Here is a 17,446-nt window from a genome sequence, read left to right on the forward strand (position 1 = left end):
TTTTGGTATCGTGATTTTATACTGTGTGTGTTTTTTCACAATCACTTTAGATCACTATTCAGTTTTGTCTGTTGTAGTGGCTGACCAGTCCAGGGCCACTTAATTTCAGAGCTCTTGTGCTACAAGTGTGGTTGAATAGTTCCACCCCTGCATTCAATTTAGTGTGAAAGCATTTGAGTGTTACCGATGACCAACCTTCATAGTGATCATGTTTTTAACGTTTTAAAGTCGTCACATGACTGCTCATTCTGTGGGTTGTGGAAATGCATGAAGAGATGAATCCCCTTTGCCCGTCCTTGGTCATAATGTGTTTTCCCAAGTAATTTACATGCCATAAATGCAGTGCTTTCACTGAGGTCATGTGCTCATCTCAAAATATGGATAAAGATGTCCTTGTTTAAAACTCAAGAGGTCACAGCATACTGGACTCGTCACATAATAAGTCATAAGCCAGGCTGTCTCGTGTCACTAAAATTAGACTGACCACAATTTGGACTTTTTGATTATTAATGCGAGTCATTTTTTTCTGTTGCAGAAAACTACTAAGACTACAACTTCACATTTATTGCAGAGATGCCTAAGAGATGTGGACCCTTTTGTCAGACGATCTGATGATTATTGTTGCTTTCCTTTATGTTTAGGGGCATGTTATAGAAATGGGTGTAGTAGACTGGACTAGAAACTCTAAAAGGCTTCAAAAAGCAGACTTAGACTTTTATGTTGTGTCCTGCTCAGGTTCCAGCATACTCTAGGAAACGAGAGAGTGCTTATAATTTAGTTAAAAGTTTATCTAGAAGTGTGCCCTTTAATTTACTGCTCACTGCAGCATTTATTGTAAGCCTGGCACTTCTTCCTCTGAAATGTGCTCACCTGGATAAATGTATCTACTTGCAGAGCATGACATGGCTTGGCTTGCCACTAGGGGATCATTAACTATAATAGTGCTATTTTCTCAACTTGATAAGCCACTTTTAAATTCTACCATTCACCCAAATAGTCCTTTAAAGGAGCTGGAAAATACTGTTTCCATTTATTTTGCAATTGTTATTTCAATGCCCCTAAGGCTCTAGTAGTTAAGGCCTATGTTTGGGTGTATGTGTGATATGGGGTGTGGCGTTGGCAAGGGGAGCTTCATGGTAGACAAGGTGTGTCCAGAGCAGGGCGTGTTTGTGTGTGTGTGTGTGTCTTGCTGGGGCTGCTGATGTCTACGTGAGTGTTCACGCGGTAGGGTGGGGCTCTGTGTGTGTTCGTGTGTCACGGCATTCAAGCACTGAGCAAACGTGATTCAGTTCCTCACCCCTGTAGCACAGCTTCCAAAGCACTGAAGGGTGTGTCTGCTTACCTCTGTGAAATCACTGCCCCGCGGCATTACATTTTTCCCTTAGCTGAAATGCACTCAGGGGCCAATATGACTGTCTGGCTGTCTTTTGTCATTACAGGGTGTGACAGTAAAAAATTACTGAAAAACCTCAGCTATGTCGGCAATAAAAATGCTGAGAATCACATGTAGCAGTTTGAAATGAAACACAGCAAAACAGATAGCCTACAGTAGTTATTCTGAATACGTCTGTTATCTGTCTGGTTAGGAAATGATTCAGTGAGGCGTGAATCAAGGTGTATAAGACCAGATAAATGGCCCCGCTGAGCAAATATGATAAAAGTTCCAGACTCCAGTCTCCAAATAAAGCTCCATGTGTGTTACACCACCCTTACCTTGTCTTTAAAGGGCTCAACCTTGGGCCTCTTGACGATAGAACTAGCACTACAGTTCCTCATATCTTTGTACAGTAGGTACTGTTTGCTCTCCTACATGTGTCCTGCGAATGTTTTCCCAAGGTGTTCACAAGGGAAGTCCTGTCCTTGCATGAATTCCATCAAGTGTGCCCTGCTGTGAAAAGAGATGTTGACTGATAACTGCTTTTGACATTTGTTTTATATTTGTAGGCTGCATACAGGCTAAAAAGGATGAGTTTATCCCAAAACGTTCAAATGCATTTTCTACCTTATGCTATCCTAAATCGAGACATTTTTGTCTTTTTTATTGAGTAACTTTAATTAGGCAACTAGCAACAGGCCTTCAACAGGCTACATCACTGTCAAATTAGTAGCCTATAGGCCTAGTCTAATCTTTAATCACGTCCTGTCAAATTTACAGCTAGCAGAGGGGAAAAAATAATCTAATTAATCCTATCAACCAATTTTTGGAAAAAAATATTTTTTGGAAAAAATTGTTATTCCGATAGCGTGACAATAAAACAGTGTTCGTTACTGTGTTTAACAGAGGGTCGTTGACGACTCTGATATGAAACATTTCCTGTTGGGCACGCACATGCTGATTCATGGATGAGTAAAAGCCTCAGCTGGGACTTGGGGCGCGTGGCGTGTCGGTACATGTCGCGGGAAAGGTGTTATAAGCGAGCATCAGGGACGCACCCGGCATAATCAAGTGTCCGTTGAATTGGAGACGGACAAACCATAGAGTTCAGTTTTGAGATTTATTTCAGTAATATTCATTCGATTTGATTCATATAGTAGCCTTAATATAACTGGCATTGTTCTGGAATATGAGGAGTGTTGGGATATTTCTCTGCATCGTATTTGTCTCCTTCCCTGTCCATGGAACGTATCGACACGGCCAAAGTGAGTACACTACAAAGTTAAAGGAAAAGTAATGTGTGGAGATGTTGTGATGCTGATGAAGCGAACACCCTGGTTTCAGGGTGATACGCATGCTAGTTGACTGGGGACCATTTGAGCGCTAAATCTCAAGGATGACAACTGCTGTTCATTATGCTCATGATAACCTGGTAGTTTCAAACATAGAATAAAATAGGAATTAACAGAACAAAATATAAACAGTAACAGTAACATTTTAATTGTTATTCTTATTTCTATTATCATCTTATTTTTGCAAAGAAAGTGGATAAGATTATTAAATTGCTCTCATGGATTTATGTATATAAGCAAGTGTAAATATTTATTTGTTTTAATATATTAAATTCTACAAAGTAGGCTACTGACCTTTTGCTGAGTCTCTCAACCAACTTTAGCCTATATAGTCAGCTGAAATGGAAATCCAACAATCTTGGTATCTCCCTATGGATTTCCCATAGCTTGAGTGCTGCCTGCTGCTTGTCCTTCACTGATTTTAATTGAATGAAGTTGGGTTTAATAATGTTATTATAGAATGAAGAAACAGTGAAGATAATGGAATTCATATTTTGATTGCATGAAAATGGGCTAATATAATTCGAGACATTTTGTCCTAGTTCTATCTGACATTGCATGGTTAAAATTGAGCTATTGACATTCTTATACTGTGACAACTTCATAAGGTGAGGTGAGATGTTTCTTGAAGTTGTGTTTTTGGACATGCTTGTTCCAATTCAATATACTGTAACTCTGGAGTTCTAAAAATTTGAAGCTCAGGATCTCAGAACTGCATAGAATGTAGAACCTTATCGTTTCAAGGGGACGCTTAGTCTTCTGTTATACATTGAACATTGTAGGTATTATTGTACAGTGTAGGAAAAAATAAATAAAGGGAATAAATATGAATAAGTGTGTCCAAACCTTTGACTGCCTTTGTATCAGTACAGGGCATACAATTTTGTGTCAAGTCTAAACATTCTAAATTCTAAATGCTCAAGTGTCATGTTTGTCATGTTTATGTTCTCCCCCAACAAATACACGTTTACTTTGACTTCAGATCCATTGTTTCCCCTTTTGCTCTTCTGTACTTTTAGTTTTACAATTCTTAGCCCTGAGGGTAGGGGTGAGTTTGGATCGTAGGCGTGTTTTGGGAGGGCAGGCCCAAGCCCAAGCCCCTGCCTGTAGGATGTTTCTGTCCAGTCACCTTTGTGGGTAAAATGAGCGTGTCTGATCCAAGCGCATGGAGGCTGTTAGGGTGGTGCAGACTTTGTATCATCTTTTATCATCAAACTGACTTCATAGCTTTCCTTACCTGTGGGGACCTGTTCAGACCACAGGGACATTGTCATCCGACCATAGTGTTACATAATAGGAAAGAAAGGTAAAAGACATTTGAAAAACAGATTCAAAAAGAAAGTTGAAGGACTCAGTAGTGGGTGAGATCTTGCTGTGTACTGATGGAACTATAGGCCACTTGGCATTCAGTGGTAGCTTTGATAGGCTACTGATGGACTGTGGGCATTCATTGGTAGACTTGTTAGAAATGGGCATGACTTGGTGTTACAGTAAACCTGTATGTGTTTCCCAAGAGATTGCTCAGAAACCACCATGCATGGCTGACGAAGTACTCAGGAAAGTTTATCACATAAATCTCACCACATTGGTGTAAATGGGTGTGGTGTAAGAAGACTTGTGGCAGATGCAAGTAAATATTATTGAAGAATGCCAAGCTGAGTTTGAGGTTTTCAGGACTCTTGCCTACAGGGAGTTTTTATTCCCTGCCCAGAAATCATGTACCACAATCTCACAGTCTTATATAATTTAACACCAAGTGTTTGAATATTTCCCAACACTGGAGTCTCATAACCTGATGATGTGCAGGATATTGCTTTCTGCTGACAAGTAGCATCTTTTCTTCTTTCAACCACAGCTCGCTGCCAGTGCAATGGGAAGGCCCTGTACTGTGTCAAGGACGCAGAGGGGCTGCGCTGTCTGAAGTGCACGGGGAACACTGAGGGGCGGCACTGTGAGAGTTGCAAGGAGGGCTTCTACCACCAGAGGGCAGGCCAGAGCTGCATCTCCTGCAACTGCAGCCCTACAGGTGAGGAGGATGCATTGGAATGATGCTGGAGGATCTCTCCTTATCCTTTGTACTGCACACTCAAATATATTCTGTCAGATCTAGCAAACAAAGCAGGCATACAACATCTTTCTCCATTTCACTCTCCCTTTAATGCGCCAACATTTAGACTAATGTGTTGTTGATATTTAGGCTATTTCTGGGTGAGCCTTTCTGATGAACAGTACCAGTCCTTTAAAAAAAAAAGGTGTTTCTCTTTTCAGGTTCGCTGGGTCCACAGTGTGACAGCGAGGGTCGCTGTAGCTGCAAAGCGGGCTTTACGGGGGAGAAGTGTGACCGCACGCCTTCCAAGTAAGTGTGAGAGCCAAAGAAAAGGCATGATCTGTTAGTCTGTGATATACATGTAGGCTGTGTGCTGTAATTAAGCTTCTTCACTGCTCTTACTGTTGTAGAATGGTTTTTGAGAGTCTGACAACGTTTTTGGTCGCTAGATTCCCACTGTTAATAAAGGCCTTGCAGTTGTTCTAACTCATTGATGTTTTTTCTTTTCAGTTTGAAATGTGACAGTCAGGACTGCTTGCCTTGCTTCTGTAATGGACACTCAAATGACTGTTCTAAAGCAGCTGGTTATTCTGTCCATAACATCACCTCATCATTTCAACAAGGTAAAACATAAATACTGTAGTGACGACTGTGTAAAGGTATCTCTTCATTTAATGAATTATGATTATTCATAAGACTCCCTGATCCATTTAAGGGATAAGATGACAATGGGTTCTAGCATCAATGTAATGAATAGAATCTGTGTGTCCATAGATGATGAGGGGTGGCATGTCGCTACTGCCCAGGGTGTTACCCCACCGAACGTTCATTTCCGCTGGTCGCGTACTCATGGAGACCTAGAGGCCATCTCCAAGGACATCTTACCCATCTATTTCTATGCCCCATGTAAGTGCTCATTCCCCTCGCTTAATGCACATGGAAGTAAATGGAGACATTTGCACTTGTCTCCAACACTTCTACAGGTGTCGGTCCTCCATGTACTGTACGTGGCTATAAATGATTATAAATGATGTCTTTTGTTTCCTCATCCAGCCTCATACCTGGGCAATCAGGCCCTCAGCTATGGCCAGACCCTGTCTTTCTCCCTCCGTCTGGACAGAGGGACACGCCGTCCCTCCGTGTCTGATGTGGTACTGCAGGGGGCTGGACTGAAGGTGTCTGCCTCTCTGGGTGACTTGAGGACGGTGTTGGCTTGTGCCAAGAAAATCACCTACACTTTCAGGTATGGAAAGTTATGACAATTCAGCCAATAAAGAATAAAGAATAAAGAACTGTTTTAGATCATGAACCACATGAACTGCATCATATCTTTCATATCATATCAGTAGTCCCACACAGACAATTAACTCAACTACAGACAGCTGGTAGCAGCAAGCCTCGCCCCACTGAGTCTCCAAGCAATAATAGATTATGTGAACAGCCACAATATTGTGGTTACATTAATTAAACCCTTTCTGCTTTGTCTGCATTTCTTTGTCTGCATTAACCGCTAAGGTGATTAATCCTGTTCTAACTCACTCTCTCTATGATTACAGACTGGATGAGAAGCCTGGCAGCAAATGGCAGCCTGAGCTTTCATCCCTCCAGTTCCAGAAACTCTTGAGCAACTTAACCGCCATCATGATCAGGGGGACGTTTGGGGAAAATGGTGTGTGCTTTTTATTGATGTTGAATAGAATATCAAACAATTGCCTCTGGAAGTTGTTCTCTGAAAGTATTTTTTTTCTCCTCTCCCAAAGGACGTGGTTATTTGGACAATGTGAGTCTTGTGTCTGCTCGTAAGGGCACTGGCGCCCCCGCAGGCTGGGTTGAGAAGTGCAACTGCCCCACAGGGTATGAAGGGCAATTCTGTGAGAGCTGTGCCCCAGGGTACAAGAGACATTCCTCTGACAGCAGCCCACTCAACACCTGTGTGCCCTGTGCCTGCCAGGCAGGAAGCTGCGATCCAGAGACTGGTGAGTGGTCAAAAAAAACGAACATCGTGTTTAATTAAACCTCTCTCACCGACTGATCAAAAAACACACACAGTGACGGAGAAAAGATACATGCGCTCTACTTCACTCTCTGATCTCCAACCGGTGTTTCTCAACAGGAGAGTGCCTCTCATCTGATGACGAGTCCCTCGGGCAGCCCTGCCCGACTGGCTCCTACAACGACCCGCAGAGGCCCAGTACCTGCCTGACGTGCCCTTGCCCTGGTGGCAGCGCGTGCTCAGTGATACCTGGAACCCAGGAAGTGAAGTGTGACCGCTGCCCACGGGGGACCACAGGTTAGTGACTCCAGAGAGAGGAGGAAGTGACCAGGTCTCAGACAGACAGACTACGTGCTGATCTTATGCCAACATTATGGAATCCAGATAGTGATCTTTTGCATTAAGTATTTCATCTTATTTGTGTTATATATAGCAAATGTATGATGCCATTCTTCTCTCCCAACCAGGTTCTCGTTGCCAAGTCTGTGATAATGGGTTTTATGGTGATCCCCTTGGCGAGAGAGGTATCGTGAGACCATGCCAGCGATGCCAGTGTAACGGGCACGTGAACCTCCGCCTGATGGGGGGTTGCCACAGCATCACGGGAGAGTGTTTGAGGTGCATGAACAATACCAGCGGTCCTTCTTGCGAAAACTGCCTGCCAGGCTTCCACCACAGCAACCCCAGAGACACATGCAAAGGTATGAAGTCCATTGTAATGACATGTAGTATATCTGAGGGATAACTTGCCCCTTCATGTTCCGTGCATGTTGATGCTTTAATTGGCGATAGTTTCATTGTTCAAACATTGTTCATTGTTTCAAAGTTTATGTAAAAAATTTAGATTGCCCAGATATCCAAAGAGATGCATAAAACAGTATTAAAATGAGTAATGTAGTGCATATTGGGGAACTCTGTTTATGTAGCATATTCATTCACAAACACCATCATTGTAAGTCCAGAAACATTTTCATGAATTGTCAATGTCATAGTGCAACTCACCAGACATTAGAAGCCTGCTTTAAGACTTTGCGTTGTCTTCTCCTCTCCTGTAGCCTGTGGCTGTGATGCCGTTGGCTCCTACGCTCATGAATGTAGCGATGCCGGCCAGTGCGACTGCAGGCCCGGTTACGAAGGCCTCAGATGCCTTCAATCATCATGCCCATCCTGCTTTGACCCGCTCAAGAGCAAGGTAAGACAGCAGCACTGTGACTCCAGACACAACCCCATATGCATCCCCAACTTATTTTCTTTTAGCAACATCTTCTTGACTTAGAGAAGTCCAAAAAACTTGTTTTTTGGACCAAGAATGACAGACACTGTATGTCATGGCCAAAGTGATAACAAGACCCACCCACTCTCAACAAATAAATAAATCACCTAGTGCTGTTCTCATGGTTGTAATCCCTTCTAGGGTAGTGACCTTGCTTGGTTGTTTAATAGAGTGCAGCCAGAGCCAGATGCAACAGCAATGATGTTTGCTATGCTGGACTCAATTGCCCTGGGAGATTAGTTGACCCCATCGCAAGCGTCCTTGCCAATTGTAGTTGAGTTAGTGTGTCACCTAAAATCTGAAAAACCTCTCGGCACTAAGCCACGGCACGGTCAAAGTTTTAATCCTCTAGTGGGATCAGCCTAATTGCACTGCACGGAACGTTTTCCTCACACCCACAGAGGTATGTATCTGGGACTGTGTGGTCTCCCTCGTAATCACTGACGTTAAGCTGTCAGAACGAGCGGTGCCGATCTGTGAACGCCCACGCTGTGCCCGCGCTGTGCGTACGCTGTGCGTGTGTTCAGCCCAGGGGAGCAGCGACGCTGCAGCGGCCGCTTCTGCTGCCAGACCGTGTGCAGTGTCCTCTTGACCTTGGCAGTGGCTGTGGTGGTAGATATCAGCTATGGTGATAAGATTAATCTGGACGCTTGGCCAGGTGTCCCCAGCACAGGCCTCGCCTTAATCCCTAATGGACCTCTCTTATTCTCATGGATTAAAGTTTTCCGTCGCTACGACGGATTTCCGTCAACCGGAGGCGCTAGATGTCAATGCGCTAAATAAATAAATAAAAAATAAATATATGTGCGTTGGTGCACCTGCGTTGATGAACATTAGGCTGCTACTACTACTACCACTATTAGGCTGCTACTACTATTACTACTATTACTAATAATAATAATCATCATCATCATAATCATAATGATACAATAATAAACGAAAGAAAGGCCTATTGAAACAGAATAAGAACAGTCCTGATTTATAGCCTACATTGGAGCCGCAGCCTATTAGGTTTTTGTAGGTTAAACAAGCAATGCAGAAGTTCAGGAAAGCTGTTGTTTTTTCAGTTTAATTAGTCTATGATTTGGGCTAATTGTTCTTCATAAAAGTAAAATTAAAATAAACAGTTGTTTCGCCAGTTGTAATTGTAGGCTATAGAATAGCATCAGGACAGACATCCACGCACTAGCTGGTCTGCGTTGTTTGCGATGACTTCTTGTCCGCACTTGCTGTGTAGTTCCCCGATCTCATCAAATTAGGCTACTTAGAGGTCGGCAGTGTTGGGGAGCTTAAAGATGAATTGTCAAAAAGAACATGGCTATAGCCTACCTTCGGTCATTATTAATATTAATAGAGTCGGGTGTGCCCGAAACGCAGAGACAGACTACCGGAAAGTGTGTGTCTGCGCCACGCCACTATTAGGCTAGGCCTATCCTACTGTTTAAGTTTAACTGCGAATTTCTCTAAAAATAATTATAATAAGCTAACAAGGTTAACTTATACAATTCAAAATGATCCAGTAGCTTAGGCTGTCTATAGCCTAAAGTTTGCCTAATTTGTCTTCTTCAAAGAGAAAGTCGTAGGTCCGTTTCCATAACGAAACTTATCTAATAGGAGTCCTATTACTGACGCGTGTTCTTATAAAAACGTCTTGTCTTCCAGTTAATGTTCTTGAATGTTTATTGTAACGAACAGCACAAAATATAATTGACACGACCAACATGGTCAGAAAAACCATGGAACATTCATGCCGTGCATCACGTTCTTACCCAAAAACTAAAACCTCTTAAAGTGACATGCACCTAATTAAACAACATGTCACCTAGGGCCTAATCACACTAAGTAAAGTTACACCAAATTATATCCTGACATCAGAAAACATCAGAATTCTTTACCATATTACATTTCAAATCAATTATTCCAAATCTTCAATAACAGAGGCCTATCTGACGGTAAATAACCTATGGCTGTGAGTTTTAATTGTTTTCATGCATGTCTGATAACAGATGAGGAATGTTTTGGAGACATACATGTAGTTTAGGTATAATGCTGGCCCTAATCTCCCCAATTTTCTCCTCCAACTCCCTTAAAACTTTTTGAGAAAATTGGGCTATGGCCGGCCCTGGGAGCGCTCTTAATAAGCAACAGTCTGCAGTATTGAATAGCTAGGCCTACTTTAAAATGTGTTACTTGTAAACGGAGTGTACAATTAGTCTGTATGGCCCTATTTTACGTAGGTCTACGCTAAGGCCCTTTGATTTGTATCACTTGCGTGTGTCAAATTTTTTTTTTTTTGGACAAAAAATTTTCAGTCAGATGATTTTTTTTTCACTTTAATCCATGTATTCTGCTGCCTCACACGACACAAAACCATCACAGTTACCGCATTCAACATCACATGTTATAAACTCTGATGTTTGTGTGCCGGCTACCACTGTGCAGTATAACAATTGTTTTTTATATTTGGGTGTAATGTAGCGATGAATGACAACCTTGATATCGCCATCTGTTTCTTGTGGTTAATGGTGTTTTTTTCCTGTCTCACAGATAGATAACTATGCTGGTAAGGTCCGTGAGATTGAGGTCCTGTTCAATAGTATTGAGAACGGTGGGGTGCCTGTGAATGATGCTCAGATGGAGACAACCGTCCGTGCATTAGAGGAGGTGGTGGAAGGCATGAAGAGGAATGCAGATAAACTCTCAGGTATGGCACACACACACACACACACACACACTGTCACACACAAACACACACACACACAGGCACATACACGCACACACACATTTTCTATCGTTGTTTGTAATCATGCCTAAAATGTCTTTAACTTTAAACCATTTTAGAGATGGAGAAGAGTCTTGAGGAGAGGCTAAATATAGTCAGTGGGACCCAGCTGGAAGAGGACAGAGAGATTCAGTCTTTGGCTAAAACCATTGACGACATCAAACTACAGGAGCAGCAGTACAGGAAACAAGTTTCTACCATTCAGCAACTCGTTGAGAGTACAAAGCTAAAACTACAGCAAGCCAAACAGAATCTTCGGGAAGCAGTAAGTCAACGCATCATGATGTTCAATTATGGCCTGTAGCCTTTCATTTCACCCTTTTATTGTTTGCAGTTGCTTAGAATGTTGGCACAATATTTTTCTGCTCTCTGTATATTCCAAAATATGTTTGTAAGTGATATCATTGTCTCCTCTCCCCTTATTAGGAGTTCCCCTCAGGTGATGCTGCTGCTGGTTCGGACTCTTTGACTGGATTAGTCCAGAAGGCCACTACACTTGCAGACAAGTAAGTCAACATAGCTTTACTATACTATATTATACTATACTATACTATACTATGCTATGCCATACATATAGAGTGCTGTAGTGTACTGTGGTGCTCTGTAGTGTACTATGGAGAACTGTACTTTGCTGTACTGTAATGAAATTGACATATGATCTTTGTTGTTTTCTACAGGCACCAGGGGAGAGCAGATTACATTGAAAAGACTGCCAACAGTGCCCTGTCTGATGCAGAGAAAGCCTTGAACATGATGCGAACAGCTATGACAGGAGAGAACAAAGTGAAGGAACAGATTGTCAACCTGAAGGCTCTGTAAGTCTGTCTTTCTTAATTATGGTAATAAAATAGTGACACAGTGAGACTATGACTTGTTAGAGGCCATCAGATCATTAATATTCTTGATTCTTTGACTCTAACAATGCTAAAAACTATCAGCATATAAAGCAAAAAGAGATGATTGTTGAACTTTGCCAAATGGAAAAAGTGTACCCAAGGCTAACGATCATTTTCCTTTGTAAGATACGAGAAGAAGAGCTCTGAAGTGAAGGCTATGCAGAACGAGGCATCCGGCGTGACCACTACGGCTACGGTGGAGAGTGACATTGCAGCCGACGCTCTGAAGCAGATCTCCTCTCTGGTGATCCCACAGCCTCCCACGGTATGCACCTCTAGTCACTCACACTTGCCTGTGTCATGCCTGACACAGATCAGTACGTTACAGCACTGAGGATTAGGAAGCAGCATACAGTTGGGTTTGTGGCTCCTTAATGCTTTCAAAGTACTATCTGATCGGGGGGTTCTTTTTGAAGTAGTGTTTTGGGCGTTTTAAATCAAAGGGTCCATTCAATGACGTTATAAAATGATGAAATAAATTAAATTATAAAGTTTGGAATGATTCAAGGGCATGAGTCAGCAAATGTATGTGGGGATGAAACAGCATCTCATTAATGGTCCCAGTAACAGACTGAGAAATCTGGGACAGGTCTCCGTGGAGTCCTGTGTGTGTGTGTGTGTGTGTGTGTGTGTGTGTGTGTCTGTCTGTCTGCGTGTGTCTGTGTGTGTGTGTGTGTGTGTGTGTGTGTGTGTGTGTCTGTGTGTCTGTGTGTCTGTGTGTGTGTGTGTGTGTGTGTGTGTGTGTGTGTGTGTGTCTGTTATTTGTTTGTATCTCCTGGTTGTAGTGTGCTCATTTGGTTTCTCCTCTTGTTACAGGAGGACGTGACTAAGCTGGCAGGCAGTCTGAACGTCCTGAAGAAATGGATGGAGGGGAACATGACCGCATATGAGGACCTGCAGAAGGATGTCGATGCTGACCAGAGCAAAGCTGAGAGCCTCCTGGCCAAGGCCAAAGCCGCCCAGCAGGTATAGAAACTCAACTTCAGCATTCTACAATGATGATTTTATTATGGTGTCTGATGGACCCTGGCAAAGGTGGGAAACATGGTTTAGTGGGAAAGTACAGTAAATAGAAATGTAAAAGTCCTACCATATATTTGCTCCACCCATTCACTAAACAAGGAGATTCTAAGTAGCACAATTGGCAAGATGAGTTAATTATTGATAACACCTATTTTAAGGACGTAGGTAGAAACTACATGGTAGCACTTTCATTGCTGAAGCCAGGGTTTGGCACCTCTGGTCCCATGGCATGTGTGGGATTTGTTTTTTTTATCTCTTTGACAGGCACAACAAAGCAAGTGTTGTTTCCACTCTGACACTGTTTCTATGTTCCCCTGCAGGAATATGACAAGCTGCTTGGGAGGGCGGACGCTGCCAAAGCTGTGACCGACCAGGCTCTGGAGGACATCAACGACAACATGAGTGGCGTGGAGGAAGCCCTGGAGAATCTACGAGGTACGTCAGTTACGCTCCTGATCGTTATCTACATTGTGCGTGATGAAGTCCATGAAATCTAGTCATGTTAAGAGGTATTACTGTAACAGAACACACACCTTCTTATTCAGAAATCCAGGGGAATAGTTTGCATTACAGGCACCTTGTTATGTTGTAATTACACCTTTAATTACATTGTAATACACTAATTACGTTCCAATTTAGTGCCCTGATTCACTGTGCAAGTATCTTAACCCTAACTGTTTACCTTACCCTTATATATATATATATATATATATATATATATATATATATATGTGTGAATGGAGAGTGTAGTGTTATTCAAATGATTCATTGTGTTGCATTGCTGGCACCATTATGAAATGTGACTTGGAAAAGATGCCAGTCCGTCAGTTTAAGAGTTTATGTTTGTATTTTCAGGCTATGATGACAAAATCAGTGAGAACAAAGCACTGGCAGAGGATGCCATCTCTAAGCTGCCAGGTATCAGTGCCACCATCAAAGACGCCGTTGACACCAATACCCAGACATTGTCAGTCCTGGACAGTGTGGACACGCCATACAACGGAGCCTTGGGTACCATCAGCACACTGGGGGAAATAGTGACCCGTCTGGAGGTATGAGGAAACAGACTGGGCTCTGCACACATTAACACACTCCAGTTCATATGCAAATATACAGCTTGTGCCAGGGTCACAAGACAGGAAGGAATGGCCACCGGGCCACAATGGACTCAGTGTGTAGAGTCAGCCAGGCCAGGGAACAGTGTCTCATCATCTCAGACATAACTTTTCCATATGGGGAATGCACTTTATTTAAATGGAAAACGGACTTCTCTTTCTGTCCATTGTCCATTAAGTCCATTGTCTACAACTGAGCTGTGGCAAATTTAGAGGAAGGATTTTCCTTCGGCTGTTGTGGGATGGTTGAAGACAAGTCAGAGTCACAGTCGGAGCTAAATGTGTTGATCTGTGGATGACGTGTGGTTCTCTGCAGGGAATGCCTGATGTGGTCACTCTGTCCACGGAGCTGGAGAGAGACGCTGGTGTCCTCAGAGGGGATGTGGACGACCTTCAGGACCGGGCGGACAACGTGCTGGACACGATCAAAGAGGATAGAAAAACAGCAGAGGATGAGAGGGACACAGTGGTACAGGTGAGCAGCTCTCTCTCTCTCTCTCTCTCTCTCTCTCTCTCTCACACACACACACACACACACACACACACACACACACACACACGTGGCAAAACATGTTAACATAATCACACCAACATTCTCTATTTTCTAAATTCCTTAGGTTGCAAACGATGCCAAAACTGCCTTAGACAATGCACAGGGCACCAGAAGTGCTATTGGAGAGACATTCAAGACGGTCACCGACCTTCTAAATGCTTTTGGTAAGTGCATCTGTACCTAAAACAGACTTGTGTATGTACAAATAAGTATAGGGCTCCATTACTGAAGGAAAACATGGCAAGGGATTATAGAACTTGAAATCAACTGTAATGTCTTGAAAACTATTTCTGCAAGTCAGAATGACACTTTCCCATCGGACTGTTGGCCAACCCCAAACTACAAAAGAACTGAATGATGTGGAGAGACAACAAGCTCCAAATGTCAATTTGAGAAGAAATATCTTATCAGATAAAGACTAGAGAATGGAGCTGTGTGGCTGTGCACTAACCTCTCATCCTCTCACCTTCTTTCAGGGTCTACAAGTGGACCTGTGGATCAGGAAAAGTTGGATGAGCTCCAGAAGGCCGTCAACACTGCTACCACCACCGTGAACGGGCAGCTTCGGCCCCGGCTGAAGGAACTGGAGGAAATTGAGGAGCGCCAGAAGAACAACCTCTCCAACATGAGTGCAAGCATCGACGCCATCATGGCCGACATCAAGAACCTGGAGGAGATCCGTGCCAGCATCCCCAAAGGCTGCTTCAACGCGCCGCCCATCGAGAGGCCCTGAGGATCCTCAACCCCATCCTCGCTACGGAGAGGCCTTCGGGAATGTCCACCTGCTGCGTCAGCATGTTACAAATGCCTGGAGAGGGCAGAGTTATTTATATGCACTATATTTTTATTTTCTTTTATACACTTTATATTTTTTGTTTTGTTTAACTTCTGTTGCTTTGTCGTGTAAGTCTGTGGATGTGTAGTGTGTGTGGATGTTAAGTTTCTGTGTGTGCCTGTGTGTGTGTGTGTGTGTGTGTGTGTGTGTCTGCGCTCCAAATTCAGTGCCATGTCGTAGGAAGGCCAACTGTGAAGTTCTGTGAAATGTGCATTATCTAAAATGACCATCTTCACCTACTGTAAAACCAAATCAATTTTAATCACTGTTTGCTTGTGTTGCCACTGTTGTTTTGCAAAACCACTCAGTATTTATTTTGCGTATCATTAAAGTGCGGACTTCTGGGAGAAGATGCATTTCTCATTTCTCTTCTTTTTTTATTTATGGGAACAATTTTAAATATAGCAATTGAGTTCCTTCTTGGTGGTATTTACCCAACCCGACACATTTTGAGACATAAACAGGATAGGTGTCAAATCTTGTGCTATAAGGTAGGGGATTACCCAGTGGCAGAATAACCAAGCCTATTTCACATTACACAGCATTATGCGAAATTCAACATCAAGAATACAAATAAACATTAATAAAACATTTAAAAAGGTGGCTCAGTTATTTTGATGAATTCCTAAGCCATGTCCATACCATTGAATTGGAGTTTGCACTGGCTAGGTGGTCTTGATTGTCCATCATTTTAAGGGATAATGCCAATCCCAATTCATCTGCTTTGTAGGAAGGAGACTGGAGCACACTGATCTTACTTGCAGTCTTTATTGGTGCAAACCAATAATGACTGCAAGTAAGATCAGTGTGCTCCAGTCTCCTTCCTACTTGATTCTCCTGAAAGTCCTACTGAGAAGCACCTGAAACAGCAGACGATTTTGGGTTGATAGAATAGAATAGAATAGAATATATACTTTTTTGATCCCGTGAGGGAAATTCAGTTCTCTGCATTTAACCCAATTTAACCGAATTAGTGAACACACAGCACACAGTGAACACACCGTGAGGTGAATCACACAACCCAGAGCAGTGAGCTGCCTGCCCAACCAGCGGCGCTCGGGGAGCAGTGAGGTGTTAGAGTGAGTGAGCAGTTAGGTGCCTTGCTCAAGGGCACTTCAGCCGTGGTGGACTGGTCGGGGATCGAACCGGCAACCCTCCGGTTACAAGCCCGATGCGCTAACCAGTACACCACGGCTGCCCATGATGCGCAGAGTTCTTCATTTGAACAAGACTCATCTGTTTTGTATTTTGCAATTTTGCCCTAATAAGACTACAATTATACTAATATAATTGTACTAAATTCAAACATTGATAAATAGTCCATGTTGTCGTATCTATGCAGAGACTGGCTAAGAAACCAAGGACCTGTTCAACTGCAGTGGCTGGCAGATTTGGCCAAAGTGGCAGAGAGGAGTCGTCACCCCCTTCGTCTTGAAGGGTATCATGACAATGAGGCAATATGGTGGTTTATGAGGTACTGATGAGCAAAAGCCATGCTCTGAAGATTTTATTATGTTACCACACGCTTTATTGATCATTTCATACATGTTGCTCGGAATGTTGATGCCATTTCATGTTTTCTTGTAAATGTGGGAATGTAGGGATTCCTTTCAACATGTACCTACAAATTTCATGCAAGTTTAAAAATATTACTGAATGTGTGTAGCATTGGTCACAGTTCTATGAAATTCAAGTACTGTATGTCATTTGCAGACTACTCTTTTCCACATTTTCCACTCCACAACCCAACAAAGTTCATCTGTGAAATAAAATTCATGTTACCCAAAACATCAGATACCATCTGATGCCTACCATACTGTAAGTCTATATGTAAAGGACAAATGTGCATAACCTAAATGACACTTGTTGGTGTCAAAGGCAAAGCAGTGAGAGAACATGTTAACATTATTTTCATTGTTAAGGAAATCATTTACTATTATATGGATTTAGACCCTGTTTCTTTTTTACATTCTTCTCTTTCTTAGAGCGTACTGTATTTACAACACTCTAGCATAGGTCGGAATTATTATTATTTTGTGTAACATATTTATCATTTATCATCTGCTACATCCTTCTAGCAGTACACAAACAGATGGATGCAGATTGGTTGGGATAATCTCTCATTTTAAACTGTAACAGGCTAATCCTGGTGTCCAGGGGAACATGACACACTGAAAACCGTACACTCTCATGTTTTTCTTT

At 42.6% G+C, this 17,446-nt stretch overlaps 1 protein-coding gene across 1 annotated transcript; it reads left to right on the forward strand.

Annotated features, from left to right (window-relative positions):
* Positions 1 to 2,461: 2,461 nt before the first annotated feature.
* Positions 2,462 to 15,798, forward strand: lamc2 (laminin, gamma 2). Its single transcript, XM_062527807.1, has 22 exons — positions 2,462 to 2,640; positions 4,583 to 4,753; positions 4,996 to 5,083; positions 5,285 to 5,397; positions 5,549 to 5,680; positions 5,828 to 6,017; positions 6,331 to 6,443; positions 6,535 to 6,750; positions 6,888 to 7,064; positions 7,235 to 7,468; positions 7,823 to 7,959; positions 10,588 to 10,744; positions 10,882 to 11,087; positions 11,249 to 11,328; positions 11,500 to 11,637; positions 11,845 to 11,983; positions 12,535 to 12,684; positions 13,062 to 13,176; positions 13,597 to 13,793; positions 14,173 to 14,331; positions 14,474 to 14,573; positions 14,886 to 15,798. Exons 1-22 carry the CDS (start codon positions 2,565 to 2,567, stop codon positions 15,140 to 15,142), a joined length of 3,345 nt encoding a protein of 1,114 aa, XP_062383791.1. The 5' UTR covers positions 2,462 to 2,564; the 3' UTR covers positions 15,143 to 15,798.
* The last annotated feature ends 1,648 nt before the right edge of the window (positions 15,799 to 17,446 follow it).

The sequence above is a fragment of the Sardina pilchardus genome, chromosome 2 (assembly GCF_963854185.1).
Source record: "Sardina pilchardus chromosome 2, fSarPil1.1, whole genome shotgun sequence".
Lineage (NCBI taxonomy): Eukaryota > Metazoa > Chordata > Actinopteri > Clupeiformes > Clupeidae > Sardina > Sardina pilchardus.